The following is a 27620-nucleotide window of genomic DNA, read 5'->3' as shown; positions in this document are numbered from 1 at the left end:
GACTATATGTATGTGACTGGTGTGGGTGGGACCATGGATAGAGGTGAAATTGATATACGTGCTGTATTGGGCTGTGCAAAATGTGATGTGGAGAGGAGCGAGCTCTGTGTATTTTGGTATAGTTTTAGGTCTTGTGCTTGTAGAAGGCTATTCTTTGAACAGGTCTGTTACTTCCATGGGGATTTCCTAGGCACACTCCCCACTACATCAGGTGCCAGATCCTGAGCAATGTCATTCCTCTGTATTAAATGAATGTACATTCTGACTTGGAACTCTAATTCACAGTTCATGTGGAAATATGGGCACATCAGCCCCAGCTGGGGGGGAGGAGGGATGGGACACTGGGCTCAGGGCTTCAGCCCCAGGTCGGGGTAGGGGTTGGGTTGCCAGGGCTGAAGCACTTAAGCCCCAGTCATAGGCGTCGACTTCCCAGTCATAGGCGTCGACTTCCCCTCTGCCCGGTGGGTGCTGGACCCCCTTCCCCTCCGCCTCTGTCCCCGGCCCTGTACTGACATTGCTCCACCCTCTTCCCCCAAGTCCCCGCCCCTACCTCATCTCTTCTTCGCCTCCTCCCCTGAGTGTGCCAGATTCCTGCTCCTCCCCATCCTTCCTGGAAAGTCTTAAGCTTTCAGGTGGCAGGGGGGTGGGAAGCTCTGGCAGGGGAGGAGCAGGGATGCGGTGTGCGGGGGGGGGGGGGCTTGGCTGCTGAGCACCCGCTAACTTTGGAGCACCCACAGAGTCGGCACCTATGGCCCCAGTCCAGCAAAGCACTTAAGTGTGTGCTTAACTGTAAGCATGTGAGGTCCCATTGAAGTAAACTGGACTATTCAGTTATTTACTCAAGGACATGTTTAACTGTGCTTTGCTGGTTTGGGGGCTCAGTAATTAAAAGCTGTGTCTTTGTTGAATATTTTTGCCTTCCACTAGTTTGTTGTAGGATTACAGAAGGAGGCGAGGCAGCACACACCAGTTCATTCTTGTAAGGTTGCTTGTGGATTCTAGGTGGCTGAATTCAATGATTCTATTACATTTTGTATGTAAGACTCCTCGTGCATATATTTGGAAAACAAACCTTAAAAAAAAAAATCAGAACTTTGCAAGTAGTTACGGAGGAGAAAAATAAAGCTGGTCAAATGCAGGGTTTTTAAACCTTGGCTGTGACCTTTATACAAAACTGTATAATCTCTTTTAGATGTGAACAAGGACATAGGATTGTGGATGTTTTGTCTTTCAGTTCTAGTTTTGTTCCCACTGAGGGATGGAAGAATTTGTATCTGTTACAATAGCGGGATTGTCTGGGTACAATGTTGCAGTACTAAGCTAAAACACTGCATCCTCCCTGAAAATTGTTCTTGGAATCTGGTACCTGAGGAAACTGGGAGCCAAACCTTTAAATGTCATTTTCACTGTGGTTTAGACACTTGGAGTACTGGGCTTGTACTTTCCACTTTTCCCTGCTCGCCCACCCTCACTAGCATCATTTTATGGTGTTTCACGGTAATGCACCAAAATGTCTTTGTAACCAGTCCTTAATTGTAATGAAAGAGGTGCCAGGGCTCAAGCTGGGCAGCCGGAGAGTGGCGGCTGCTGACTGGGTGCCCAGCTCAGAAGGCAGCACCACCGCCAGCAGGAGCACAGAAGTAAGGGTGGCATGGTATGGTATTTCCACCCTTACTTCTGCACTATGGCTGATGCCTGCACTGCCTTTAGAGCAGGGTGGCTGGAGAGTGGCAGTTGCTGGCCGGGAGCCCAGAGGTGCTGGGACTAAGAACTGCCAAACCTAGAGGTGCCAGGGCTCAGCCCTGGCAAACCCTGGCACAAATTAAGCACTGATTGGAACACCTGTGTTAGGGTGTGTGTAGTGTGTGTGTGTGTGACAGAGAGAATGAGAGAACTTCAACTGGATTGGAAGGTGCTAGATTGACAGCCTTGGATATTGAAGTCATCTATTTCTGGATTGCACAGCAAAGATACTGTATAGGCAGCAGTAGTGCAGGCATACCATACTCTGCCCCCAGTCTGGTAAAGACCACTTGCAGGGTGTGAAAGGAATTCAGTATGTGACCCCATTCATTTTAGCCTCTCTGCTGAGACTGCCAACAAGACCACCACCTAACGACAATGGTATTGGTAGTGTATATGATATGGATAGCTGACTGCTGGGAACTGAAGTGAACTGTAGCAACCAGCTCATGCCAGAAGGTGTGGGACTTGAGTACCTCGTTGTAGTCTGCATAGGTACTGATATGATTATTGCTCATGAAATTATCCAAAAATTTAAAACTCAAGTTGTTATACCTTCCATATTTTCATCCAGAGTGTTTTAACAAAGGTAGATATGTTTTTATTACTCCTCCATTTACAGGTTGGGAAGGATGGAGGTGGAAATGAAGCACAGGGAGATAATGTGATTAGCTTAGTATCACAGCATGAGATAACCGCAAAGCTGGCAGAAGAGCCCTGGTCTCTTGATGCATAGCTCTCTGCATTGAATGAGTGGACTATGTCTTCTCTGTAGCACCTTAGACCTTCAGAAACCTGTCATGGAGGCTTTTGGTTAAAAATGTCCCAACTGTTTAGCACTCTGCATGCTAAATAGCAAGTAAGTGCCCAAAGTCCCTGCTACCACTGCCTAGATCCAGCAGCATCCCCCCTGTGTGCAATAACTTTTAATAAGTTTTCTGAGGCTGCATCTCTTTCTGCTCTCAAACAGGCTACTTCCCATTGTAAAGAAATTACCCTTGTTTTACAGCTGCTATATTAGGACACAATAGGTCCCCTAAATCCATGAAAAATTGTCAGGGTCCTCCAGACACAATTTTTCTTAGCCCCCTATGCTGCCAAGGTAGATTGGCTAGCTGGTTTTAAGTAAAGAAGGTCACATGGTATTATTTCTGTTTCCTGATTGGGAACCAATCTAAGAGTTATACTCCTCCAATGTAAGTACTTGCAACTGAAAGTTCAAAATTCAGAATAGTTGTTGAACGTGTATATTGCTGTAAATTCACTGTTTTGGCAACCATTCCTGCTGGTAAACTTATGCATTAGAATATTAGTGGGATACGAACATGAAAGGGGTGCAGTCAAAGGACAAAACAAATCCCAAGTTTTAGTCAAGAAAATATTTGGGGAACATATTTAAGGTATTTGCCCAGCTTTACTAAAAGGTCTTTTTCACCCTTGATCTCTCAGACTGTTAGGCATGTGATTCTGGGGAGATGGAATGGGGACATTATAGTTTGCAAATGGAAGCATAAACTTAGTTGAATATGCTCCAGTCTGGATAACAGTGCCAGTTTCTCCAGAAGCCTAATGAATGAGGCTTTATCTCCCCTATTCTCTTCAACACTTAAATAGCTTGCAGCCAAAGGTTTGCCCTACTATGACTGCTGTCCTGCAGGAGGACACTTAGCCCCTGGCTTCCTAATGAAGTGGACTTTCTGGCTATGTGAACTTTAAATATTTAGTCAAGAGACAAATCTGTCCATGTCTGTCCCCATCCCCCACCCTCCTAGTTTTCCCCACATAGTAGCAGGTTTTCGTGCTTAGATACACATTGGCAGGCTGTGGGGAAAGTCCTGCTGGGAAAGGTTACAGTGCAGCAGCAGTCAAAAAAGCTAACCGAATACTGGGACTCATCAGGAAAGGGAAACATAATAAGATAGAAAATATCATGTTGCCTCTATATAAATCCATGGTACACCCACATCTTGAATACTAGGTGCAGATCTGGTTGCCCCATATCAAAAAAGATATATTGGAATTAGAAAAGGTACAGAGAAGGGCAACAAAAATGATTAGGAGTATGGAACTGCTTCCATATCAGGACAGATTAATAAAACTGGGACTTTTCATCTTGGAAAAGGGACGACTAAGGGGGGATATGATAGAAGTCTATAAAATCATGAGTGGTGTAGAGAAAGTAAACGAGGAAGTGCTATTTATTCCTCATAACACAAAAACTACGGATCAGCAAATGAAATTCATAGGTAGCAGGTTTAAAACAAACAAAAGGAAGTATTTCTTCGCACAATGCACAGTCAGCCTGTGGAACTCTTTGCCAGAGGATGTTGTGAAGGGCAAGACTATAATAGGGCTCAAAAAAGAACCAGATAAATTCATGGAGGATAGGTCCCTCAATGGCTATTAGCCAGAATGGGCAGGGATGCAAAACCATGCTCTGATGTGTCCCTAATCTCTGTTTGCTAGAAGATGGGAATGGGCAACAGGGGATGGATCACTTGATGATTACCTGTTCTGTTCATTCCCTCTGAAGCACCTGGCATTGGCCACTGTCAGAAGACAGGAAACTGGGCTAGAAGGACCATTGGTCTGACCCAGTAAAGCCATTCTTATGTTCATACAATCTCTGTAAATTATTTATTTACGAATACATCACATTGCCTATTCAACCGTAACTCTGTCCCCACATCCCCGCTCAGCTGCAGAGTATAGACCAGGAACACTCTTACCCACCCACTCTGCACTCTAGACAGCTAATATGGTTACACACTCTCAGACCACCACCAACTCACCACATTAGTTCATAGATCCACTACTACATAGATCTACACACTATACAGAAAGGAGGATGCTGGTGTTTCTAGTTAATAAAGACCAGAAACTGGACCGTCCCTAATCCCAAAGTACTGACAACATATTGCATTTTATTCTCCTTTACAATCCACAAATACCTTTTTCCCCCAACTCACTATTCCATTGAGTCAGAAAACTCATCTATCCTATCTGCCCTCCTCCTGTTGACTGGAAATCTCAGTGTCTTTCCAATTCACCCTTTTCCTGTAAGTGAGAAGTCCTACCTTCCAGTTAACAATTATATGTATCCACTTCATCCAACCCATTTAAGATACAAAGGGACCAGACCAACTGCGTACTGTAAATGCTGGGTGGCACTGGTGCTAGAGTGGAGCAAAGCTACCCAGGAGGGGCTCTAGGGGGGATTGTGCACAATACATCCTGGTTCTCCTCAGTGACAAGAGGAACTGCTCTCTCCTGGACTCCCACTCAGAATCTGGGATATTGGTTCATCCTGTTATAAAGATAGGGGCCATTTGCTAAAAATTCAGATCAGTGTTCAAATTTTGAACACCCCAAGTGGATGTGTTCATAGAACTATCCACAATGACTCCAAGCTCTCTTTTTAGAGTGGTAATAGCTAATTTAGACCCCATCACTTTATATGTATAGCTGGGATTATGTTGTCCAATGTGCATTGCTTTGCAATTATCAACATTGAATTTCATCTGCCATTTTATTGCCCAGTCACCCAGTTTTGTGAGATCCCTTTGTAACTCTTCACAGTCTGCTTTGAACTTAACTGTCTTGAGTATTTGTGTATCATCTGCAAACTTTGCCACCTCACTGTTTACCCCTTTTTTTTCCAGATCACTTATGTATATGTTGAATAGTACTGATCCCAGTACAGACCTCTGGGAGACACCACTATTTACCTCTCTCCATTCTGAAAACTGACCATTTATTCCTACCCTTTGTTTCCTGTCTTTTAACCAGTTACTGATTCCATTAGAGGACCTTCCCTCTTATCCCATGACTGCTTACTTTGCTTAAGAGTCTTTGCTGAGAGACCTTGTCAAAGGCTTTCTGGAAGTTGAAGTATACTATATCCACTGGATCACCCTTGTCCACATGCTTGTTGCCTCTCCTCCCTCCCCACCCAAGAATTCTAGTAGATTAGTGAGGCATGACTTCCCTTTACAAAAACCATGTTGACTCTATATATGTGTCTGATAATTCTGTTCTTTACTATAGCTTCAACCAATTTGTCTAGTACTGAAGTTAGGCTTACTGGCCTGTAATTGCCAGGATTGCCTCTGGAGCCTTTTTTTAAAATTGGCATCACACTAGCTATCCTCCAGTCATCTGGTACAGAAGCTGATTTAAATGATAGGTTACATACCACAGTTAGTGGTTCTGCAATTTCACATTTGAGTTCCTTCAGAACTCTTGGGTGAATACCATCTGATCTTGGTGACTTATTTCTGTTTAATTTATCAATTTGTTCCAAAACCTCCTTTAACGACACTTCAAATCTGGGACAGTTCCTCAGATTTGTCACCTAAAAAGAATGGCTCAGGTTTGGAAATATCCCTCACCTCTTCATCCATGAAGACCGATGTAAAGAATTCATTTAGTCTCTCTGTAATGGCCTTATCATCCTTGGGTCCTTTATCATCTCTATCATCCAGTGGCCCCACTGGTTGTTTAGCAGGTTTCCTGCTTCTGATATACTTCACTTTTTTTTTGCTGTTACTTTTAGAGTCTTTGGCTAGCTGTTCTTCAAATTCTCTTTTGGCCTTCCTAATTACATTTTTATACTTCACTTGCAAAAGTTTATGCTCCTTTCTATTTTCATCAATAGGATTTAAATTTTACTTTTTAATAAATGCCTTTTTGCCTCTCCCTGCTTCTTTTACTTTGTTTAGGCACAATGACTTTTTTTTGGTCTTCTTACTGTGTGTTTTAATCTGGAGTATACATTTAAACTGAGCCTCTATTATGGTGTCTTTAAAAAGTTTCCATGCAGCTTGCAGGGATTTCACTTTTGGCACTGTACCTTTTAATTTCTTTTCAACTAATTTCCTCACTTTTGTGTAGTTCCCCTTTCTGAAACTAAATGCTACCATGGTGGGCTTCTCTTCTCTTCTCTCCTCCCCCCCCCCCCCCGCCCCCCGATGGTAAATTTTATTATATTATGGTCACTATTATTAAGTGGTTCAGCTATATTAATCTCTTGGACAAGATCCTGTGCTCCACTTAGGAGTAAATCAAGAATTGTCTCTCCTCTTGTTGGTTCCAGGACTAGCTGCTCCAAGAAGCAGTCATTTAAGGTGTCAAGAAACTTTATCTCTGCATCCCATCCTGAGGTGACATGTACCCAGTCAATATGGGGATAGTTAAAATCTCCCATTATTATTGAGGGTTTTTTTTTAAATTTTATAGCCTCTCAAATTTCCCTGAGCATTTCACTGCCACTATCCCCATCCTGGTCAGGTGGTCGGTAATATATCCCTACTGTTATATTCTTATTATTCAAGCATGGAATTACTATCCATAGACATTCCATGGTATAGTGTGGTTCATTTAAGATTTTTACTTCATTTGACTCTATACTTTCTTTCAGATAAAATGCCACTTCCCCACCAATATGACCTATTCTGTCGTTCCAATATATTTTGTACCTTGGTATTACTATGTCCCATTGATTATCCTCATTCCACCAAGTGTCTGTGATGCCTATTATATTAATATTTTCATTTAATACGAGGCACTCAGGTTCACCCATCTTAGATTTTAGACTTCTAGCATTTGTGTATAAGCACTTAAAAAAAATTGTCACTTTTTCTCTGTGTGCCATTATGTGATGTAATTGAATGGGACTCTTTTTCATTTGACTGTTTCTCATCAGATCCTACCCATATTTTATCATTTTCCATCCTCTCCTCCTTACTAGTATATAAAGAATCTCCATTAATAGATCATCCCCTAAGCAATGTCTCTGTCCCATGTGCTCCTCCACACCTGTCAGCTTTCCCCCGGCCCTTAGTTTAAAAACCTTAACATTGACTATTATTATCAGACAAATCTTTTGTTAATGTTGACCACTAGTCCTAGTGGCTGTGTTGGAGTTCTTGTGTTAAAGGTCCGATGGCTTCAAGAGGACACACCACAACAGCATGGAGGAAACCTACACTATTCAACTGCCTACATTGTAGGCTAGAGCCAAAAGCTTTGGGAGAAGGCATCTCACTTACACGCTCTCGGACAGGAACTAAAGGAAAAAAGCCCTGCCAGAATAACCATTTCAAAGTTTGTATTTTTCTTTTCTCAGTGGTGTTTTTTTGTTTTTTTTAGAGCATCTTGGAGGATCTGCCTAAGCAGACAAAGAGCTTTGTCATGGCAGAGCTTGCAATGGAGAATAGCAGCTGCATGGACTGGCAGAAACGGTGCCTCACATTGGAAACCCAGCTTTTCAAATTCCGTCTTCAGGCTAGCAAGATCCGAGAGTTACTAGCTGAGAAGGTGAGGCCAAAGCTACGTATTAGAATGTGTCTACCTTCCTATTACTGGGCTAAGTGGTGAAATCAATGAGCAAAAACAATCCATCAGTTGTACTACATCTGGCTCTAATTCCCATTTACACTATGGTCACTTTGTATTGTTAAAGAGCCTGATGGTGACGTGCCTCCCAGCGTGGTGTAAAGTGGCATTAGTGTAAATGGAAATTGGGTCCTGTGCATCTGACATACTATACCGTCAGACTCATTTGATGCAAAGGCTCCTTGGTGGCTCACTTGAATTTAATATTTTAATTTTTCACCTCCGGAGACCTTTGTTGAGATTTTTGTCTCAGGTCACAAATGAAAGAAGTTTGACAGGCTCATTCCAGCTTCTTGTTTGTCCACACCACCACACTGTCTGGCACAATTGGCAGTCTCTATCCAGGGAAGGACTCTGACTGCTGCAGGGCACAGATACAATAGCAGAGTTGATTTGGATCTTGGGCCAACAATAGCAGGTCCGGATTGGGTTGGTATTAGATAGGGTTACCATATTTCGAGCCTCCAAAAGGAGGACACTCCACCGGCCCCCGGCCCCACCCCCAGCCCCGCCCACGCCCCAACTCCGCCCCTTCCTCAAAGTCCCCGCCCCAACTCCGCCCCCTCCCCTGCTTCCCGCGAACATTTGATTCGCGGGAAGCCTGAAGCAGGTAAGGGGGGGGGGGGTGTGAGGGGAGGAGGAGCGGCCCAGGCTGCCCCCCCCCGGCGTTTCCAGCCTGGGCTGGCCCCCGGCCGAGCACCCCCTGGCCCCGCCGGCCCCCGGACCCCCGGCCGAGCATCCCCCGGCCCCCTCAGCGGCCCCCAGCCCCGCCGGCCCCCCGGCCCGCTCAGCGGCCCCCGGCCCGGCCCTCAATCCCCGGCCGAGCACCCCCTGGCCCCCGGGCCAAGCATCCCCCGGCCTGCTCAGCACCCCCCAGCCCCGCCGGCCCCCCAGCCCGCTCAGCACCCCCCGGCCCGGACCCCGGCTGAGCACCCCCTGGCCCCCCCGGCCCGCTCAGCACCCCCCAGCCCCGCCTCCGGACCCCACTTCTCCTACCTGGGCTCCAGCTGAGCTGCTCCTCCCCTCTCAGAATGTAAGAGCCGAGCTGCTGGCTTCGGGCAGCCCTCCCCTGCCTCAGGACCCAGAGCTGGCTGGGCATGTCCCTTCCCTGGCTCCAGCTGAGCTGCTCGGCTCCTCCCCCTCAGACTTACAGAGCGAGCTGCCCGAGCCAGCATTACCGGCTTCGGGCAGCCCCCCCCTGCCTCCGGACCTTGCACCGCGGGAGCAGCTCAGCTGGAGCCAGGTAGGAGAAGTGCCTGGCTGGGGGCTCGGGGTCCGGAGGCGGGGGGGGCTGCCCGAAGCCAGTAGCGCTGGCTCGGGCAGATTGGCTCTGTAAATCTGAGAGAGGAGGAGTGGAGCAGAGCTGCAGGGGGAGAGGAAGTGCCGGCCATTTTCCCGGACATGTGTGGCTTTTCGGCAATTCCCCCCCGGACGGGGGTTTGATTGCTGAAAAGCCGGACATGTCCGGGAAAAACCGGACGTATGGTAACCCTATATTAGAAGAGCTTTGGGGTGCCATTAGAAGAGCTTAGAGGGGCAGGCCAAAGCTATCAAGGGGACCAGCCACTCAGGACTGAGACGCACTGTCAACGTTGTGCAGGGAAGCTTGCATAGCGCCTTTCTGTCTTAAAAAAATACTTTTGTTTTGTCTGTCCCTCGCTTTCTTGTCCACTAAATTCACTCAAAAAGTTGGGGAGGATGGGAAAAGGAGTTCTCCGCACCCCTCTCCCCACAGGCCTGGATTTCTCTTTCTCTAAGATTTCTCAGATTTCTCTGTATTTTTTTTAATTAATCAGTGTTTTGAAGAGGGGGAAAAAAACATCTGTCTGGGAAGTGAGACTGAAGTGCTCTGGTAACAGCAGGTGTATTTATGTTCTGTAGAAGGCTGCAAGTCAAAGCTCATTCCTTGAACTCTTCATGTGAAATTATTTTCTGCTAGCGTAGCTCTATTAACTGCCTTTCTACAGGTTCCCACAAAGCATGAGGCACAGGATTAACCTTTAGAAATTAAGAATAGTACTTTCAGCCACATGCAGTTTTCTGGGACCCCTGTTTATTAGCCTCATGCCTGTATTAATACAGCTTATAGTTTGCTTTTGATTCCCTCACTGGATCCAACATGTGGTTTATGATAATCCAATTTAAGAGGGTTCAGCCAATCAGTTATTTGTACGGTGGTAGCAATTTCCTTCAGTCACAGCTAAGTAACTGCAAGCTGCAGACATCCTAATGCTTTTAATCTGTCCCTGATGATAGTTGTGACCTACATCAGTTTTTGCTCCATTTTACATTAGGATCCCTTGGTTTTTACATTCCTTCAGAAAGCACAGTTATCTCAGCCCCTGTAGTGGATTTTTTTTTTTTCCAATCTTACTTTCACTTTAATTACATTTGCACTAACATGATATAGAATGTTCCAGTCCTGTTCATGCCACACTTCATACAGGTCTGAGAAACTCTCAGCTCACTTCATTTTGGGACGGCAGCTTCTGAGCTGAGCTCCTCCAAGGCCTGTCTATACTGGGAACACTTTCCAACCAGTTTTAAAGCCAGTGCAGCTAAACAGACTTTACGCACTGTATAGAGCCAGAGTGTAGGCCTGGTATTAAGGCAGCCAGACCAACTTTTATGACACCCAGGAAATCTAAGTCTCATTTCTTAGGCTGTGTGTAGCCATTTCCTAGTTTTATTTCTTTCCATGGAAATTCTTAGACTAAATCCACATCAAACTAATGAAGCTGTTTATTAAATTTCCTTCTGAAGCATGAACACCCCCATAAGCCTGATTGACTCTCCCCTCCATAGAACTTTTGACAAAATCCTGGCTAGGGGCAGTGGGATAGTCACCCACTTCAGGGAGCCCCTTACTGAAAGGGAAGCGACTCTGGAGCTAATCCTGCCCTTCAGTCAAAGCAATAGGCCCTTTGTTCCCTAATCTCAACAGTTTGGTTCAGTGATCAAGTTACTCTGTAACCAGCTGTATGGCTTGTGATGTGGTTTGGTGAAAGGTCAAAGAGCGAGGCCCCATATACTTAAGGTATATCAGGAGGGGAGAGGCGAGAAGGACAAAGTAAGGGTCAGTTTTCAGGACATATGTGAACTTGCTTGTCCAAGTGAAATTTTACAGTACACAGTCCCCTGCTGAATACAGATTCTCCACCATTTGATGATGGTTAGGTGGCCTGGGTCAGGGGTTCCCAATCTCTCTGAACTGGAAGGCTGTCTGCAGACTCCCTCCCTCCTCATTCACCGTCTCTTACCAGCCTTGTAGCAACTATGGTAATTGCTTACATGGAAAGGGGATATTAGGAGAGCATCTGTTTGTTTAGTTGAAGGTAATAAATGTTCTTTTTGAGGAGAGAGAATCCTACTGTCTGTTTTTTGCTCTTCATTTCAGCTCTTCCTCCCTCTATCTGTTCTGGTTTTTCCTCTTCCCCCCAACCCCTACCCCACCTCTGCTGCCTTCCCCCAACTTCTATCCCTACCTCTGCTGAGAATGTCTCCTTTTCCTCTACCACACAGGTTTCTCTTCCAACTGGTACCTTTCCTTCCCAGGGTCCCCTGAATGTACTGCCTGGCTGCCTCAATCCCTTCTCTCCAGGACATTCCTCACTTGCAGGTGGCTGGCTCATACTCCTTCTTTTCAGCTGCTATTACAATCCTTCAGGCTTTTCTTTACAATGAAGACCCTGAACTGTGCATAAGCTGTTGAAAACAAGGAGGACCAGTAGTCCACAAGCCTCCATCTGGGAACCACTGGCCTATGTGAAATGAGTTTGCTGGGGATGTAGAAGGCAAATGCTTACTCCAGTTCAGTGGATAGGTGTCCACATCACATCATCCCAGACTGACACCCCTTGGCAATTTCCATTCTTCTGTTTAATAGCTGAATAGAGAAAAATATTTGGATTGGGTGCATTTGTTTGTGATCCAACCCTTAGTGCTGTCAGCACAAGGACACTCATCTCTAGGATTCTATGATGAGGGACTAGAACAGTGTTTTCTCAGCTCCCATATAGCTTTCCCTCCCAAATACCTTATCTCCCTGAGTGGACAGTCTCTTGCAACTCAGCTCAGACCTACTTCCTGGAAGTCCCGACTTTCCCCAAGTTGTTGATGAGTATCCATGTAATGGTTACGGAGATATCGGAACAGTGACACTTAAATATATAGATTCTTTAGTAAATTTGTTCAGCCATATAAAGCCACTCTTGTTCCCATTGAAAATAATGGCAAAACTAACTGGTGAAGAATCTAGCCCTAAGGTACTGGCACCAGTTTGGAACTTTACCTGTAATTTTTAAAAAGAAAAAAAATGGCCAAAAAGAAATAGCTATTGCATAATTTAAGACAATACAAATATTTCCATATTTTATTCCAAGGGAAACAAGTTAAGCAACCATCCCTTTAGAGCATTTTTCAACCTAAACATTATAGCACTGAGAGAACTGGAAAGTGAACCAGAGTGAAACTGACCAGTCTAGCATTGCTATCTAACCGAAGTGAAGTGAAAATACTCAACAGGTAGTGTTGCCAATTTTAGCAATTTTATCACAAGTCTTGTAATATTTGATATTTCTTACTTTAGATTGTAAACTCTTTTGGGGCCAGGGACAGTCTAGCACAGTGTGTTCCTGGTCCATGACAGGGGGTCCCAAGTGCTATGGTAATACAAATAATAATGAAGCCCTGCCTGTTAGAATCAAGAGAATCTCAGCTTTCAAAAATGTTTAGCCCTCATAGCTGTGGATAAAAGCTTGAAAAAGTGAACCATGTGTACAGTAAAGACTCAGAAACCAGAAGGCAAATAAAAAAAAGAGTGAGTTTGGCTTAAAAACCAAATCTAATGATATTTTGGGGGGGTCTGATCTGACTAATGATTTTTGAACCCTTGTGGCTGGTAATACTCTACATGTTATGATGCAAATACATTACATGTTAAAAAGGGTTTCAGACTGAGTAATCTACATTGCTGTTTGTAACATAAGGAATGTTTATAAAGCTAATACAATTTAAACCAGTGTCCTTTCCATGCAGTTTTGGAGAGGGGAAGTGGAGTTGCACTTGTGAGGTTACGTATTGACAGCCTGATCCCATGGAAACTTAACTATATGAGTAAAGTTTCTAAGGTGTAGGTGTTTGCAGAATCAGATCCTTAATAACTATGTCAAAGATACTAAAATACCATGTCTTTATGAGAAAGTTCTGCATTCCCTTCAGCCCACCATAGATGCTAGAGATTGCTGGGTTCTAGGAGCATGTGTACATCATCAGGGATTGTGCGTCTTTGGTAACAGGCATTTATTTCCACTCTCTGGGTTTCTCACACACAGAGGGGGATAATCATCTGTTGGTGAGTGACATGGCATACTGTTGCCATGGCAGCATGATGACCTGGTTACAAGTGAGCTGTGGGCCTCTCAGAAAAGACACACAGAAAAGCTGAGCAACAAATTAACTTTAAGCCTTGGTTTTATTTTGAATGCCTGACTGAACATATGAGCAAAGGTCTGTTCATGTACCTGGCAGGCAGGTTCCTATGCAGCCTTTAGAGGGACCAGTTGGATGGCTTCTCACTTGTTTGTATGGAAGAGGGATATATCTTATAGCAATCCTTCGAAAAACCTCTTATACTCTCGTGTTTAATATGGCCATGGGGCTTTGGCTCAGCTTCATTTTGAGACATTTGAATGACAATTTTTTGCCTTTCTGTAGCACATGCAGGAGGTAGCATGGGCTAATGGTGGAAGTACAGGAATGGAGTTGGGAGAGAGGCCTTTTAATCCTGGTTATTCCACTGATTTGCTGTGTGTCTGGGGACAAGTCACTTAATCAATGTGACTCAGTTTCCCTATCCATATAATTATGAAGTATTTTCAGATCTTAAAATGGAAGAAGCTATATGAATACTAAGTATTATTAATCCCCCTAGGAATGTCAAAGAGCCTTACAAACAGGAGTACACCTCTACCTCGATATAACGCTGTCCAAAAAATCGTACCGCGTTATATTGAACTTGCTTTGATCCACCGGAGTGTGCAGCCCTGAGGCCCCCCCCTGTCCCCCCCGGAGCACTGCTTCACTGCATTATATCCAAATTTGTGTTATATCGGGTTGCGTTATATAGGGGTAGAGGGGTATATTAAGTCTCACCGCAGCCCCTGTGCCTTAGGTGAAACCAGAGATGGGTGAAGTGATTCTTAGGGGTTAGACACAGCAGCTGTTCTACAGTACATAGCAAAGCTACACAACAGGTTAGTACAGGAAGTGAAGACTATCAGTTCACTTTAAGCTGCAGGGGATGTTAGGGCGTCAGAATTTAACTCATCTGAAATTTAACCTGATCACCTCAATCTTACAGAAAGTGCTGTGGAATCTTTAGTGACCTCAATTTTATATCCTTCAAAAGTGACCAGTTAGAGCAGTACTAAGCCAGCTAGCATGATGCTGGAGTATTGGCTTAATATCACTTCAGAGGGAAGAGAAGCCAATAACTCATGATTTTTCAGGAAGTTTCTTGGAAGTCTCTCCTCCAAGTCCTGATCTGGTCCAGTCCTGTTTATCTTGTGGGAGATAATGGTATCACAGCAGGAAGAGTTATTCCTGCAGGAATTAATAGATGGTTATATACCTAGGATATTCAACAGCATCGGGTAAAGACCCAAGTCCAGGATTACAGATTCCCAAAGTTACACCCAGCAAGAGAGCATGTGTGCATTTTGAGCTGTCAACTCCATGCTCATTTGAATCATAAGGTGGGGGATGTTTCCATAAAATTAAGCAATACAGGCAAGGGGGGAAAAGTCACAGAAATGCCCATCTTGCGGGTAACAGTGAGGGCATAAAGCAATTTCCTCCACTGACTCCAACACAGTGGTTGTCCAGCATTGATTTTATTGCAAATTTAAAGTGTCCCTAGTTTGCATGTAGCCTATACTGGTAGCTGTCAGAAGCTATTACCATTTGGCGGTGGCTGTGCAGTGGCCTACTGTATGACAAATGTATTGGTGAATCTCCAGTCTTAGTGGACTTATGTTCACATCACAAGACCCACCACTACCATTGACACTAAATGGCCTCCATGTTGACTTCTCTGCCAAGATTACCAAGGACTGATGGGCCCTGGAATCAGAACAGGGGCAGCATGGGCAGTACATATTGGGTTCCGGGAAGTGGGCGGGCGTAAGCATGGGCAGTAGCCAGGCAAGCTTCCATAACATTGCCCTGCTGAACTATTCCACTCTCACCTAGAGGGATTACCTTTACAAGCTGGAGAGGAGTCACGCTCCATGGCCCATTAAAACCTTGTTCTCTTGGCTGAGAACACTGAAAATTAGGGGAATTTAGTGTGATATTTTATGCTACCCCTACCAAACATTAAGTTTAGTGTATGTAATTTTGTTTGTTTGCTGTTTGATCATTGAAATGTGGGTACGTGCACACATACCCCTCTCTGCTACCTTCCATCTGAAGATCTGAATATGCTCTGCAATAATTAAACTAGGGCTCACAATGCCTCTGTCAGGCAGGGAGTAACATCATTCTCATTTTACAGATGGGGACACTTGGGCCCAGAAGTGTTTAGGACAACATTTTCAAGAAGATGGCACTAATTTTAGGTGATCGGCTTGAGATGCCTATAGTCCCTTGGAAAAATTGGGCTTAGCTGCAGTTCCCACTAACTTTAATTGCCTTTTACGTTTTATCCTGTCACACATCATTTCAGAGAGAAAGCAAGCCCACGTGTGACAGGTTTGGTCACAGAGACCCCCTTGGGACTGTCACCTGCTGTGCTGAGACTACCTCTGAGCCCGTTTTCCTTGCCAACTTGGGACTCTAGAACCCTGCCTTGTTGAGCCAGACACGCTAGTCTGCTGCAACACAGACCCACGTCTGGTCCATGCCTCCAAAGCTGCAGACTTAACTGTAAACAACTTAGCAGGTCACCTGCCTCCAGCACCCAGACACCCAGCTCCCGGTGGGATCCAAACCCCAAATAAATCCGTTTTACTCTGTATAAAGCTTATACAGGATAAACTCATAAATTGTCCGCCCTCTATAACACTGATAGAGAGATATGCATAACTGTTTGCTCCCCTGCCTATTAATCACTTACTCTGGGTTTATTAATAATAAAATCTCTTTTGTTTAAGTATAAAAAGTAGGATTTAAGTGGTTTCAAATAATAACAGCTAGAACAAAGTAAATCACCTAGCAAAATAAAGCAAAAACACGCAAATCTAAGATAATATCTCACCCTCAGAGATATTCCAATAAGCTTCTTTCACAGACTAGACTCCTTCCTAGTCTGGGCCCAATCCTTTCCCCAGTACAGTCCTTGTTATTTCCAGCAGACATCTTAGGTGGAAAGTAGGGGTTTTCTCATGACTGTCCCCCCCCCCCCATCCTGCTACCCCCCTTTTTATAGCTTTGGCACAAGGTGGGAATCTTTTGTCTTTCTGGGTCCACATCCTTCTAAATAGAAAAATACCAGATTTAAGATGGATTCCAGTATCCGGTGCCATGGTTGCATGTCCTATGAGACCTCATTCTTCATTACCCACGGGCTGGCCCACACATATACAGGAAGGCTTGCAGGTAAATAAACCATCTACAACCAATTGTCCTAGTCAATGGGAGCCATTAAGATTCTAAACCACCATTAATGGGCCACACTTTGCGTAATTACAATAGGACCTCAGAGTTATACTTCACATTTCTAGCTTCAGATACAAGAATGATATATGCATACAAATAGGATGAACACACACAGTAGATTATAAGCTTTGTAATGATACCTTACAAGAGACCTTTTGCATAAAGCATATTCTAGTTACATCATATTCATAAGCATATTTCCATAAAGCATATGGAGTACAGTGTCACACCAGGTATCCCTATTCTTAGTTCTGTGTGTAACCCACACACCTCCTGGGTCTGGTGTTCTGTCCCATCTAGTGGCACTGAAACCACTTAAAGAGAGAGATAAAATGAGTCTGCTCTATGGCCTTAGCTAACAGCCAGTTGGCTTTTAGCTCATGCGGTAGAGTCTCATGCACTAAGCTCCAAAGACGCCAGGTTTAATCCCGCCTGCCGAAAACCAGGGTCTGTCGGTGTTACGTGTGCTCAACTACAACTATCTGCTACCACCTGCTTCTGCCTCATGCCTTCATCAGTAAGGATATTAGGAAATACTGGAAGCTTCATATGAGAACATGTTCTTGTGAGGCTTCCAACATTTTTTTGCAGACCCAGGGTGGATTAAGATTAAATCGTAATACCCAGAACTACCAAAAGGCTACTCCAAAACACTGGGGCCTCCTCAGAACAGTCTCTTGCTCCTACCACTCCTTTCCTAGAGGGATTTTTGTCTTCTACGCCTGAGTTATTGATTTTTTTTCTCCCAAGTGAGGCAGCTGACCAGCAGCAAACAGCTGTGCACAGAGCTGCCATCTGCTGCTTCATACTCATTACTTTATCCAGGCTCCCTGTAATAATTGGACCCTGGATTCCAAGGGTCTGGGTTTAATCTCATCCTGTGCAAACCGAAGAGTTTGGGACAAGCCTCCAAGCTTTGGGGAGTTTAGATAAACTGAATCTTTCACAGTTCACCCCTGCTGCATAGAATATATTTGGAAAAGGGGACAGGAAATATTTGAGTCAAGTAGTAAGCCATATTGCAAAAGCATCCACCAATGCCATTGCTGTAGTAAAGCAAGAGGGAAGGAAAGATCCATGTGTTTCCTAAGTGCTGTCTCTGGCCTCCAGGTTTTCAACTCTCCAGGGAAAAGTTATGGGAATGGAGCAAGCTCTCGAACACAGCCCTGTGAACACAAAGGCTCTCCAGGATCCTATCCTACAGCTCTGTGTTTCTCTCCAGTAGGAGGATCCAGTCAGCAGGGCCGTCTCCAGGCACCAGCTTAACAAGCAGGTGCTTGGGTCGGCCAAGGGAGAGGAGTGGCACCTGCGGCAATTCGGGGGCAGCAGGTCCCTCATTCCCTCTAGAAGCGAAGGACCTGCTGCTGAACTGCCGCCGCCGATCGCGGCTTTTTTTTTTTTTTTGCTTGGGGCGGCAGAAATGCTGGAGCCGGCCCTGTCAGTCAGTGTGCAAATATTACTTTGGGGCGGGGGGAGAGGAGCTGGGAAAGACTAGCTAAAGCTTGAGAGGGATCAAAGTCAGACAGGCTCTGAAGGAAGGAGTCCTTGACAGTGCTGAATGTTGCCATAGAAGAGGCTAAAGCCCTGGGGATGACACTTGAGGAAGGGAAATAAGAGCTGAACTTTATTTGACAAGCTTGATTCAAGCACAAAATGAAGGTTTTATTAGAAGTGATGGGAGTTACAGAACTGAATGTAAAAAAATACATCCCTGAAATAAAAAATCCACTCATTTTAGGAGGGAACAGATGTAAACCTTCCCCTGAAGCATCTCTGAAAACCTAAACCCAGCACCTTTGTACTAGAGCATTGGAATCAGGAAATGAAATTGATTAGAATACTCTGAGTACATTTCCCAGATCTGAGGAAGAGCTCTGTGATAGCTGGAAAGCTTGTCTCTCTCACCAACAGAAGTTGGTCCTATAAAAGTTATTACCTCACCCACCTTATCTCTCTAGGATACTGTGGAGCAGATTCATCCCTGTGCTGCCACAGAAGGGGTGGAGGTAGTTTGTGTCTCTTCTATTTAGAGGGTTACGAGAGTGCTTAATTTGTGCCAGGACTTGTGAAGGCTGAGTCCCAGCTCCTCTGGGCTTGTTGAGTCAGTTATGAAAGTAAAAAAAAAAAAAAATTGCTTGAGCCCTGCCACCTCTTTCATTGAAAATTAAGTACTGGTTATGAGGCAGGGATGGGATGGTGGGGGGTATGGCCAAGGTGAGGGCAATCCTGAGGGCTGCCCTAAGTTGTGTCCCTGACTGGGTTTTCGAAGAACACAATCACTGGGATACAGATTTGTCTAGGTTATGCCTCATCCCATTTTACACACAACACATTTTGGGCTGCTGCAGAGACAACACAGCGGTGGCAAAGCCCGATCTGTGCCTGGCACAGGGCCCCTCTATGGTGGGGATATGCACTGATAAGCCTTACTCCTGTCCTATCACCAGGGGAACGATAAACCGAGTCCTCTGTTAATAATTATGTGAATCTAACCCTCTGCTTTCACTATCTTAGCTGATTGAAATGCAAAACGGAGGAAATGTAGCATCAATAGTGAAAAGTAAATTACCCGGTAGTCAGTGCTGAACCAATGCTACAGCATGCTGTTAGGATGTGCTGTGCTCCTTACCTACCAACATTTGAGAGCTATAAATAGGGATACATGAAGAGAAAAATAGGGACATTTTTTTAAATGCCATTGAAATTATGGAAGAGTCTTGTAGAATTTAAAAGGGATGAAACCAACAGAATCTTTACAGACCTTTAGTTAGGGATCTAAAGAAAATATTCAAAAAAGTTATAGAATTTAATAGATAGTGAGGTTTTTCTGGGCTTTTTCTTTTCTTTTTCTTTTTTTTTTTTTTAAACTATCTTGTAGAATTCTATAGCAGGGGTATAACTGGGGCCCTACCAAATTCACAGCCATGAAAAACACGTCATGGACCGTGAAATCTGGTGTTGTCCCCCCCCCACTCCCCAGTGAAATCTCGTCTTTTGTGTGCTTTTACTTTATACTATACAGATTTCACGGGGAGACTGGCATTTCTCAAATTAAGGGTCCTCACCCAAAAGGGACTTGCAGGGGGGTTGCAGTACTGCCGCCCTTACTTCTGAGCTGCCTTCAGAGCTGGGTGACTGGAGACCTGCGGCTGTTGGCTGGGAGCCTAGGTCTGAAAGCAGAACCGCTGCCAGCAACAGCGCAGAAGTAAAGGTGGCAATACCATACCATGCTATCCTTACTTCTGCGCTGCTGGTGGTGGCAGTTCTGCCTTCAGAGCTGGGTTCCCGGCCAGCCCCGCTGCTCTCCAGCTGCCCAGCTCTGAAAGCCCTGCCACCCCAGCAGCAGCACAGAAGTAAGGGTAGCAGTACTGCAGCCCCCCCTACAATAACCTTGCAACCTCCCCACAACTCCTTTTTGAATCCGGACCCCTACAATTATACCACTGTGAAATTTCAGCTATTTAAATAGCTGAAATAATTAAATTTACGATTTTTAAAATCCTATGACTGTGGAATTAACCAAAATGGACCATGAATTTGGTAGGGCCCTAGATATAATTCACTATCAAAGTCTATAGCAAGTTTATAGTTTTCTGTTAACTCCATAGGGGTTCTATAGTGGTTTGGAATAATAGAGTGAAAACACCCTATACTTTGTGCTACAAGTAGGGCCTGTAGGGACACCTGGCATGTATGTCAATTGCTGGGGTGCCACTTCTTGGTTGAATTGTCCAACAGAGGTTCTGACCACTTACAAAGCCTAAGATATATTTGACAAAAATAGGCCCTACACCAAATTCTAGCTTGGGTAACTGCATTCTGCCACTAAATGCTCTCTCCAGTTTAAACTGGATACAGTTGACTTCATATTTTATCTTTACACGGTTATGTAGTGTGTTTGTTTTTTAACTCCAGCTATGGCTGCATTTCAATGAAGGTGAAGGAATTCCTGTATGTTTAGGATTAAATTCCATACTCTTTAATCAAGCAGAGACACCCATTGACTTCGCTGGGAGCTTTCTTTCAGTTAAGGACCAGTTAGTTAAATTCTTTGGGATGAAAGGTACAATTGGAATGTTAGATGCTCACTAACCTGTAGCTTTGATAAGATTAGGGGCTGTTTTTGTAGCTAGACCACAGTATCTATGCGACCTATATAGATCTAGATAGCGTATGGAGCCTACTGGGAGCCATTCGGGCTGTATTCAGTTTTATTTGCCCCTATTAATGAGTCACTATTTGGAGAAAGCACAGGAAAGAATGATGGGCGATAGCCAGGCTACTTGCAGAGACAACCCACCAAGTATAAATTGCAGAGGCGGGAACCGGGGATGTGAATGATGAAGCTCACTAATGAGAAAACAGTTCTTGCAAATCCAAAAGGGGTGGCAGGGTAGGCTGGGGGAGATCAGAGGTCTTTGTTTCCTGGTCAGAGCTGTCCAGTTAACCCCATGAATGCCAAAGATCAGAGTTCCTGTTAAACCAGCAGCTTCTGATTAAAAAAAATAATGATTCTGCTCACTGTCAAATCTCTTTTCTGGTTGTGAAGATGCAGGAGCTGGAGCAGAGAGTAATCGAGGCAGAGCAGAGGGCTGAGAATGCAGAGAAACAGGTAAGAGGTTCTCCAACACTGACACTGTTATGAACCCAGCAAGCCTGCACTCTTAACAGTCTCCAAACCACTGTAGAGAGAGCACCCAACATTATGGAGCTTCCCTAGGGAGACACTTATTACAGAGCAATTAATTAATATTTCTGGTCCTGCCCCACTACCCTCCTGGCTGAGTTTCCAGGGTTGCCCTAAAGGAGTTAAGCCCAACACATGACACGTGCATTTCAGTTCTGCAACCAAAACATTTGAAGAATCCTGCGGAGAAGCAGCACCTTTACCTACAGATCTGTGGCATGGAGGCAGATAAGCCAATGGAGTGACTAACTGTCACACAGTATGTCACAATGGACCACAGAATAGCAGGGGGCTATTGCAGATCAGGATTGAAGCGCAATGTTGGAGCACCATAGAGGCTGTAAAACACAGTGCAATACACAGGAGTGCTGTTATGAGACTGACTTATTTCCTGGCCCCAGTCCCATGACATTGCTCGGGATTACAAGATATTATATACCTATGTCATGTTGCAGGGAGATCAGTATCCACTGTTTCCTGTTTTAGGGGCCTCATAGTGGAATAGCAGGTGCTGCCACAGGTCAGGATTGAAGTGCATTGGCATAGTTATAAGAGGGAAGACTGCATTGCACCAGGAGCATCATCTCCTCTCTTTCAGGAGCCCCATATCACTCCAGTGAAGTAACAAAATGGCTTAAATTCCAGTCCCATTAGCCCTCATGTGGGATTCTCTGACCCTGGTGAAGTTTTTCCAACGTGATAGCAAGTGCACTATGAAATGTAAACAAGCAACATCTCAACTAGAAACATCCCACCCCCCTCATGCTATAACATTATATGGTGTACGAGGTTAATAACTAGCTGGTCCCCGTGCAAAATGTCTGGGTTGCTGACACCATGCTATCAGAGGTTCCTCTCCTGCTTGTTGTGAACTGCTCATTGTTGAATGCTGAGATGATGATAATGGCAGAAGTGAGTGGGCAGTGGAGTAGGAAAGGATTGCGTATGGGACTGTAACAGAGGTCAGTGGGTGAGACAGGCAGAGAGATTGTCACTATGGCTATTGTTGAGGTCACTAGACCACCTGTGACTTAATTCAAAGGCAATGGCCTTGATTCAGCCTTGCTGACACAGAGATGGCGATTGCGCCCCCTGAACCAACAGAGCGATGGCATTTACCTCTTCTCTCCAGGTGTTCTGCCAGGACAGCACCGTTTTACATTCCAGCCACGGCTCTGTAGGAAACCCACTAATAGAGGCTGACCCTTCCAGCCGACTCTTCCCACTTTCTGGGAAAAACAAGCCAGTTCTGCACTTCTGGCAGAGTGGAGGTTGTTGGTGGTGTGTGCCACTGTGACCGACCCTTACTGTAGCACACTTTCCACCAGTGAGAGGCCTGCAGCCCAGGCTGTACTGCCATACACGAGCAGAACCCAGGGGAGTGACTCGGGCCCCAAAAGTTGCTGCCTTTCCAACAGAACCACCCATATTAATAGCCAGAGAGAAGCAGCTTTTTCAGTAGAAATGCTTTAATTACACCCGACGGCTTTAGGAAGTGGAGCTGCCCCTCTCACAAACAGGTATATTCCGGGTGAATAAGCAGCATTTGTCAAATGAAAGGGCTCCACATGGAGTTTAGATTCTTTTGTTTTCTTTCACCCAATGAGACTGGCTGTTTGGATTGCTAATTCAGTGGGCTCCCACAGCTGCCATCCTCAATTAAAGAAACCACATGTCTGCAGTCCCCACTCTGAGCCTCCAGCACAGTCAGCACTCGGGCATCAGACAGGCAGGAGGGGCCCTTTTTTTATTTTATTTTATTATAATCACCCTGAACTCTAATGAAAAGACATCCGACTCAGTGAGGTTAGCTTTCTGGCTGGGATGGCGGGTACCTGCCTTTCTGATTCAGTGCAAGGGAGAAGCAGTTTGCTTCTCTCTATCTAATGTAGACAGACAAGGGGACAAAACACAGTTTCTGCCAGTCTGAGGTGAGGGCTGCCAATGGAGCGTAAGCTGCTCTCTCATGCAGAATCTGTGAAGCAACCTGGTAATTGCCAGTGCTCTGCCATTCTGGCCCTAAGCCTTTGCCAAGATAGAGTGGCATTTGGGAAGAGCTGGTTCGAGAATTATTTGCAACTCAAGTCTTACTGACAAGATAGCGGTACCGGGTATTTGTCCATCATTACGTGTTATAATTACCAGGCTGAGTTAAGTTGAGTTTTTCATTGGTAAGGAACTTTACTATCTAGCAAAACAAGTTCTTTATAGAATCTTCCATACAAACTAGACTCAGACACTTCACAGGGTGAGATGATGATAACAGTGGGAATTAGGAAATAGGCTTGGGAAAGAAAGTAGTAGTAGCCTCAGAGGGTTGCAAAGAAAATTCAGATTCTAGAGGTAGCTGGATCCTAGAGCACTAAAACTTTGTAATACAAAAGAATTCCCACCTGTTCACATGAACTAGTGTTGGAACAGATGGGAACAGATATCCATTCTCATCCTGCTGGACCTCCGCAGCATCTGACATTGTTGACCATGAGATTCTGCCATCTCACCTGAGAGAGATAGTAGAAATCCAGGGTAATGTGCTAGAATGGTCTGAACCAGGTGTGGGCAAACTTTTTGGCCCGAGGGCCACATCTAGGTATGGAAATTGTATGGCGGGCCATGAATGCTCACCCCTCCCGTACCCCAACCCCCAATTTTGTAAGAGCCTCCATCTGGTGGTATGGGCTCTGGGGTGGGGCTGGGGATGAGGGGTTTGGTGTGTAGGAGGGTGCTCCGGGCTGGGACTGAGAGGTTCGGAGAGCGGGAGGGGATCAGAGCTGGGGTAGGAGGTTGGGGCATTGGAGGAGGTCAGGAGTGCAGGCTCTGTGTGGCACTTACCTCAAGCAGCTCCTAGAAGCAGCAGCATGTCCCCCCTCCAGCTCCTACGCAGAGGGGTGGCCAGGCAGCTCTGCGCACTGCTTGTCCGCAGGTGCCGTCCCTCCAGCTCCCATTGGCTGCAGTTCCTGGCCAATGGGAGCTGCGGGGGTGGCGCATGGGGCAGGGGCAGCATGCAGAGCCCCTGGCTGCCCCTACTCGTAGGAACAGGAGGGGGGTCATGCTGCTGCTTCCGGGAGCCACGGCACATGCAGAGCAGGGCAAGCCCCCAACCCCACTCTCCAGCGGGAGCTCGAGGACTGGATTAAAACATCTGAAGGGCTGGATGTGGCCCCCAGGTCATAGTTTTCCCACCCCTGGTCTGAGCCCTTCCTGCAATGTCACTTCCAACAAGCAACGATGAGGAAATTGCACCCCTTACTGGTGGAGTTCCACAAGAATCAATTTACTCTCTGATCTTTTTCCACATCTATATACACCCACTAAGTGAATTGGTCAGATGACACAGACTCAAGTGCCAGCAATATTCAGATAATACTTATCATTTACCATATACAACCACACCACTACCACCAAGGTAGCCCAATGCTTGTATGAGATCAGCTTTTGAATGAATAACAGTTGGCTGAAGCTAAACCCAAGCAAGGAAAGAGGGCAATACTTTCCTCTATCACCAAGCAAGATGCTGGTGGGCAGAGGAAAGTATTCTGAAGGACTTGCAGCCCTGCTGCAGTCTCTGGTCATTGAAGACATGTGCCTACAATTGGTCAGTTCAGTCCATAGCCTAGGCGTACTCTGATTTCTCTCACATAGCAGCATCTGCAAGTAACATTTTTACCATCTACGCTTGGCTAGAAAATCCCTCCCTTCCTGGCGGACAAAGATCGGCCTTCAGTGATTCACACATTAATCACCTCCTAGATGGTTTATAGCAATACCTGGGCATGAAGTCTTCGGACTTAGGAAACTCCAGCTACTGCAGAATGCAGTGTTGTCTTCTCAGCAACACAGGCTATGGCGAACATATCAAACCTGTCCTCCACTTGCTAAAGCGGCTTCCAATAGACTATCAAATTAAGTTCAAGGTCTGTCCTTATCTTCAAAGCACTCCATGGCCTAGGCCCAAGATACCCAAAAGGATCATCTAAAGCTCCAGGATGGAGACTGCGGTCAAAACTCTGCTCCACTGGCACAATGGAACTCTTAACAAGAGTAAAGCTCATCTGTGCAGGAGACAGAACTTTCTCTGGTGGCCAGCCTAAGACTGTCTCATGAACTTCCCCAGGAACTAGGGACCATCACAAACCTCGCCACTTTCCACTCCAAATGCAAGGTGCATTTTTTTGCCCTTGCCTTCTCTAATATAAACATATAGTTTCAGATAGTTATATTTAAAACACTCCAAGACACTTCACTGCACATGCTTTTCCCTCTCGGGAGAGGATGAGAGTGCACACAAACACAACAAGTGTTAGGTGGCTTAATGCACTACTAGAAGGCCATCAAATACTACAGTGATAAGCGTGGTATAAAAGCCTACATAGAATAGAGGCGAGCCCAAAGGGAGGCCAGGCTGGTGGGTTTCAGCCTTTTTACCACTGTGTTAGTTAGCAGGTTTAACCTGCACAGTTGCAAAAACACCAGAAGCTGTCAAAGCTTTGTCTAAACTAGGGATCATAGCACTGGGAGTTTTTTGGTAAGTATCCCCAGTGTAGTTACAACCCAAAGGCTTTGAAGAGGATGACTAGGATCTTGAAGTATTGAATCTGGTATTAATGGGGATAAATAATTCAATATAGTATTAGCTGTAGTCAGTGTAGAGAGCCCTGCCTTTCTATATGATGTAGGGTATTTATATGGCCTCCCTATTACCATAGATTGTGAGGTGCTCAGATACAAACTTGTATCTTCTCTTGTTTCTCATTGCCTTTCACCCTGTCCCCTTTGCTCCGCCAGTGATGCCAGTGGCAATGTCAGAATCGAACACACTGCATTTGAAAATAAAATGAATTGCAGAGTACCTTAGGCCTGTAAGAGTGTTTTTTCAAAGGTCAGATTTTTCTTTCTTTCCCTCCATCATAAAGATGAGCCCCCATTCAGAGTGGTTACCACTAAAGTAACTCATGCTATCACATTCAATTTTCATTAACTCCACCACCACCACCCATGGTCATTACAATGAAAGTGTGAGGGTATCTTTCAGGTCAGAGTCATGGAAGAGAAGGTGAAATTGGCCAATATGAAAACCAGCGAATCAGAGAATACCCTATACAGAAAATACCAGGAGCTGCTGGGCACAGTGCAAGGAAAGGATGATCTGATCAGCAGACTGGAAACGCAGCTGGAGAAACAGGTAAAGCCACCTTCCACTGGGAGATCTGTAGTATACATGGGCCAGTGGGACTGTAGGTAACATATGGTGCAAGGCTTGGCTTATCTCTCCATCATCCATATGCTTTCATCAAATCTGTGAAGGGAAGCAATCTCCTTCTGGCTGGTAGGGTGACCCGAGTCTTGGTACGATGGTTCTCTGATCAAAGCAAGATTCCTCTTCTTTCAAGGAGAAATACAGGAATCCAAATAGACAAAACCAAAGTCAAATCTGCCCCTGTTTAAGTTTGGGCTGATGGGGATTCATAGTGGGATGTGAAAATGTTTTATTGGAATCACTGGTTTGAATTCAGAATAGACTGGGAGAGTGGACATCTCAGATTGAAAACAGCCTTTGACATCCTGGTTGAATCCTATATGATTCAATTCTTAAGTGTAGAGATTTTAGTGGTTCTGGGGTATGGTAATACGATACTGAGTCTCTTACCATTATGTCTCTGATCTGAACCTAGCTCGGGACATTACCATTTGATGGATGTTCAAAGGCCTATGTAAAATGCATTACATAGGATTTGCCAGGTCTTATCAAACCACTGGTCAATCAAGTCTGAAATCTCATCTCCAGCAGAGGCTGGCACCTGATGCTTCAGAGGAAGGCAAATAAGTAGAGTAATACACATTGCCAATGTTACAATGCTGTACGCAAGGCGGGAGGGGGGAAATCCTACCTCCCTGACATGAAGCATGAGATTTGATAACATTTGTAGTTAAGCATATTAAAGTAAGAGTAATTATTTGGTCATAGAATTATCCAGGACTATTTAAACCCAGAAACAGTATCTGAACTAGATGTGCTGCTGTGGCACTGAGTTGCACAGACCAATTAAAACTATGAAGTACCAGTTTTATTTTTATTTGTTGTATCTGTATGGGCCAATGATTGAGTGAACCCTTTATTCTCTTGCTTTGTGAGAGT

The 27620-nt window shown here is 45.0% G+C and overlaps 1 protein-coding gene across 7 annotated transcripts in view; it reads left to right on the top strand.

Moving 5' to 3' along the window:
* Nucleotides 1-27620, top strand: part of PLEKHH1 (pleckstrin homology, MyTH4 and FERM domain containing H1) — a 95851-nt gene that overhangs the window by 2390 nt on the left and 65841 nt on the right. For all 7 annotated transcript variants that reach the window (XM_065592913.1, XM_065592911.1, XM_065592915.1 and 4 more), the window contains exons 2-4: nt 7894-8061; nt 21347-21409; nt 26517-26666. In XM_065592913.1, the coding sequence (XP_065448985.1) occupies nt 7936-8061; nt 21347-21409; nt 26517-26666 (339 nt within the window). In that variant the 5' untranslated portion in view covers nt 7894-7935. The remainder of the gene's footprint in view (nt 1-7893; nt 8062-21346; nt 21410-26516; nt 26667-27620) is intronic.

This window comes from Chrysemys picta, chromosome 4 (genome assembly GCF_011386835.1).
Source record: "Chrysemys picta bellii isolate R12L10 chromosome 4, ASM1138683v2, whole genome shotgun sequence".
NCBI classification, from domain to species: Eukaryota; Metazoa; Chordata; order Testudines; family Emydidae; genus Chrysemys; species Chrysemys picta.
Note: the sequence above shows the minus strand (reverse complement) of the source record. Positions and strands in the feature narration are given on the sequence as shown.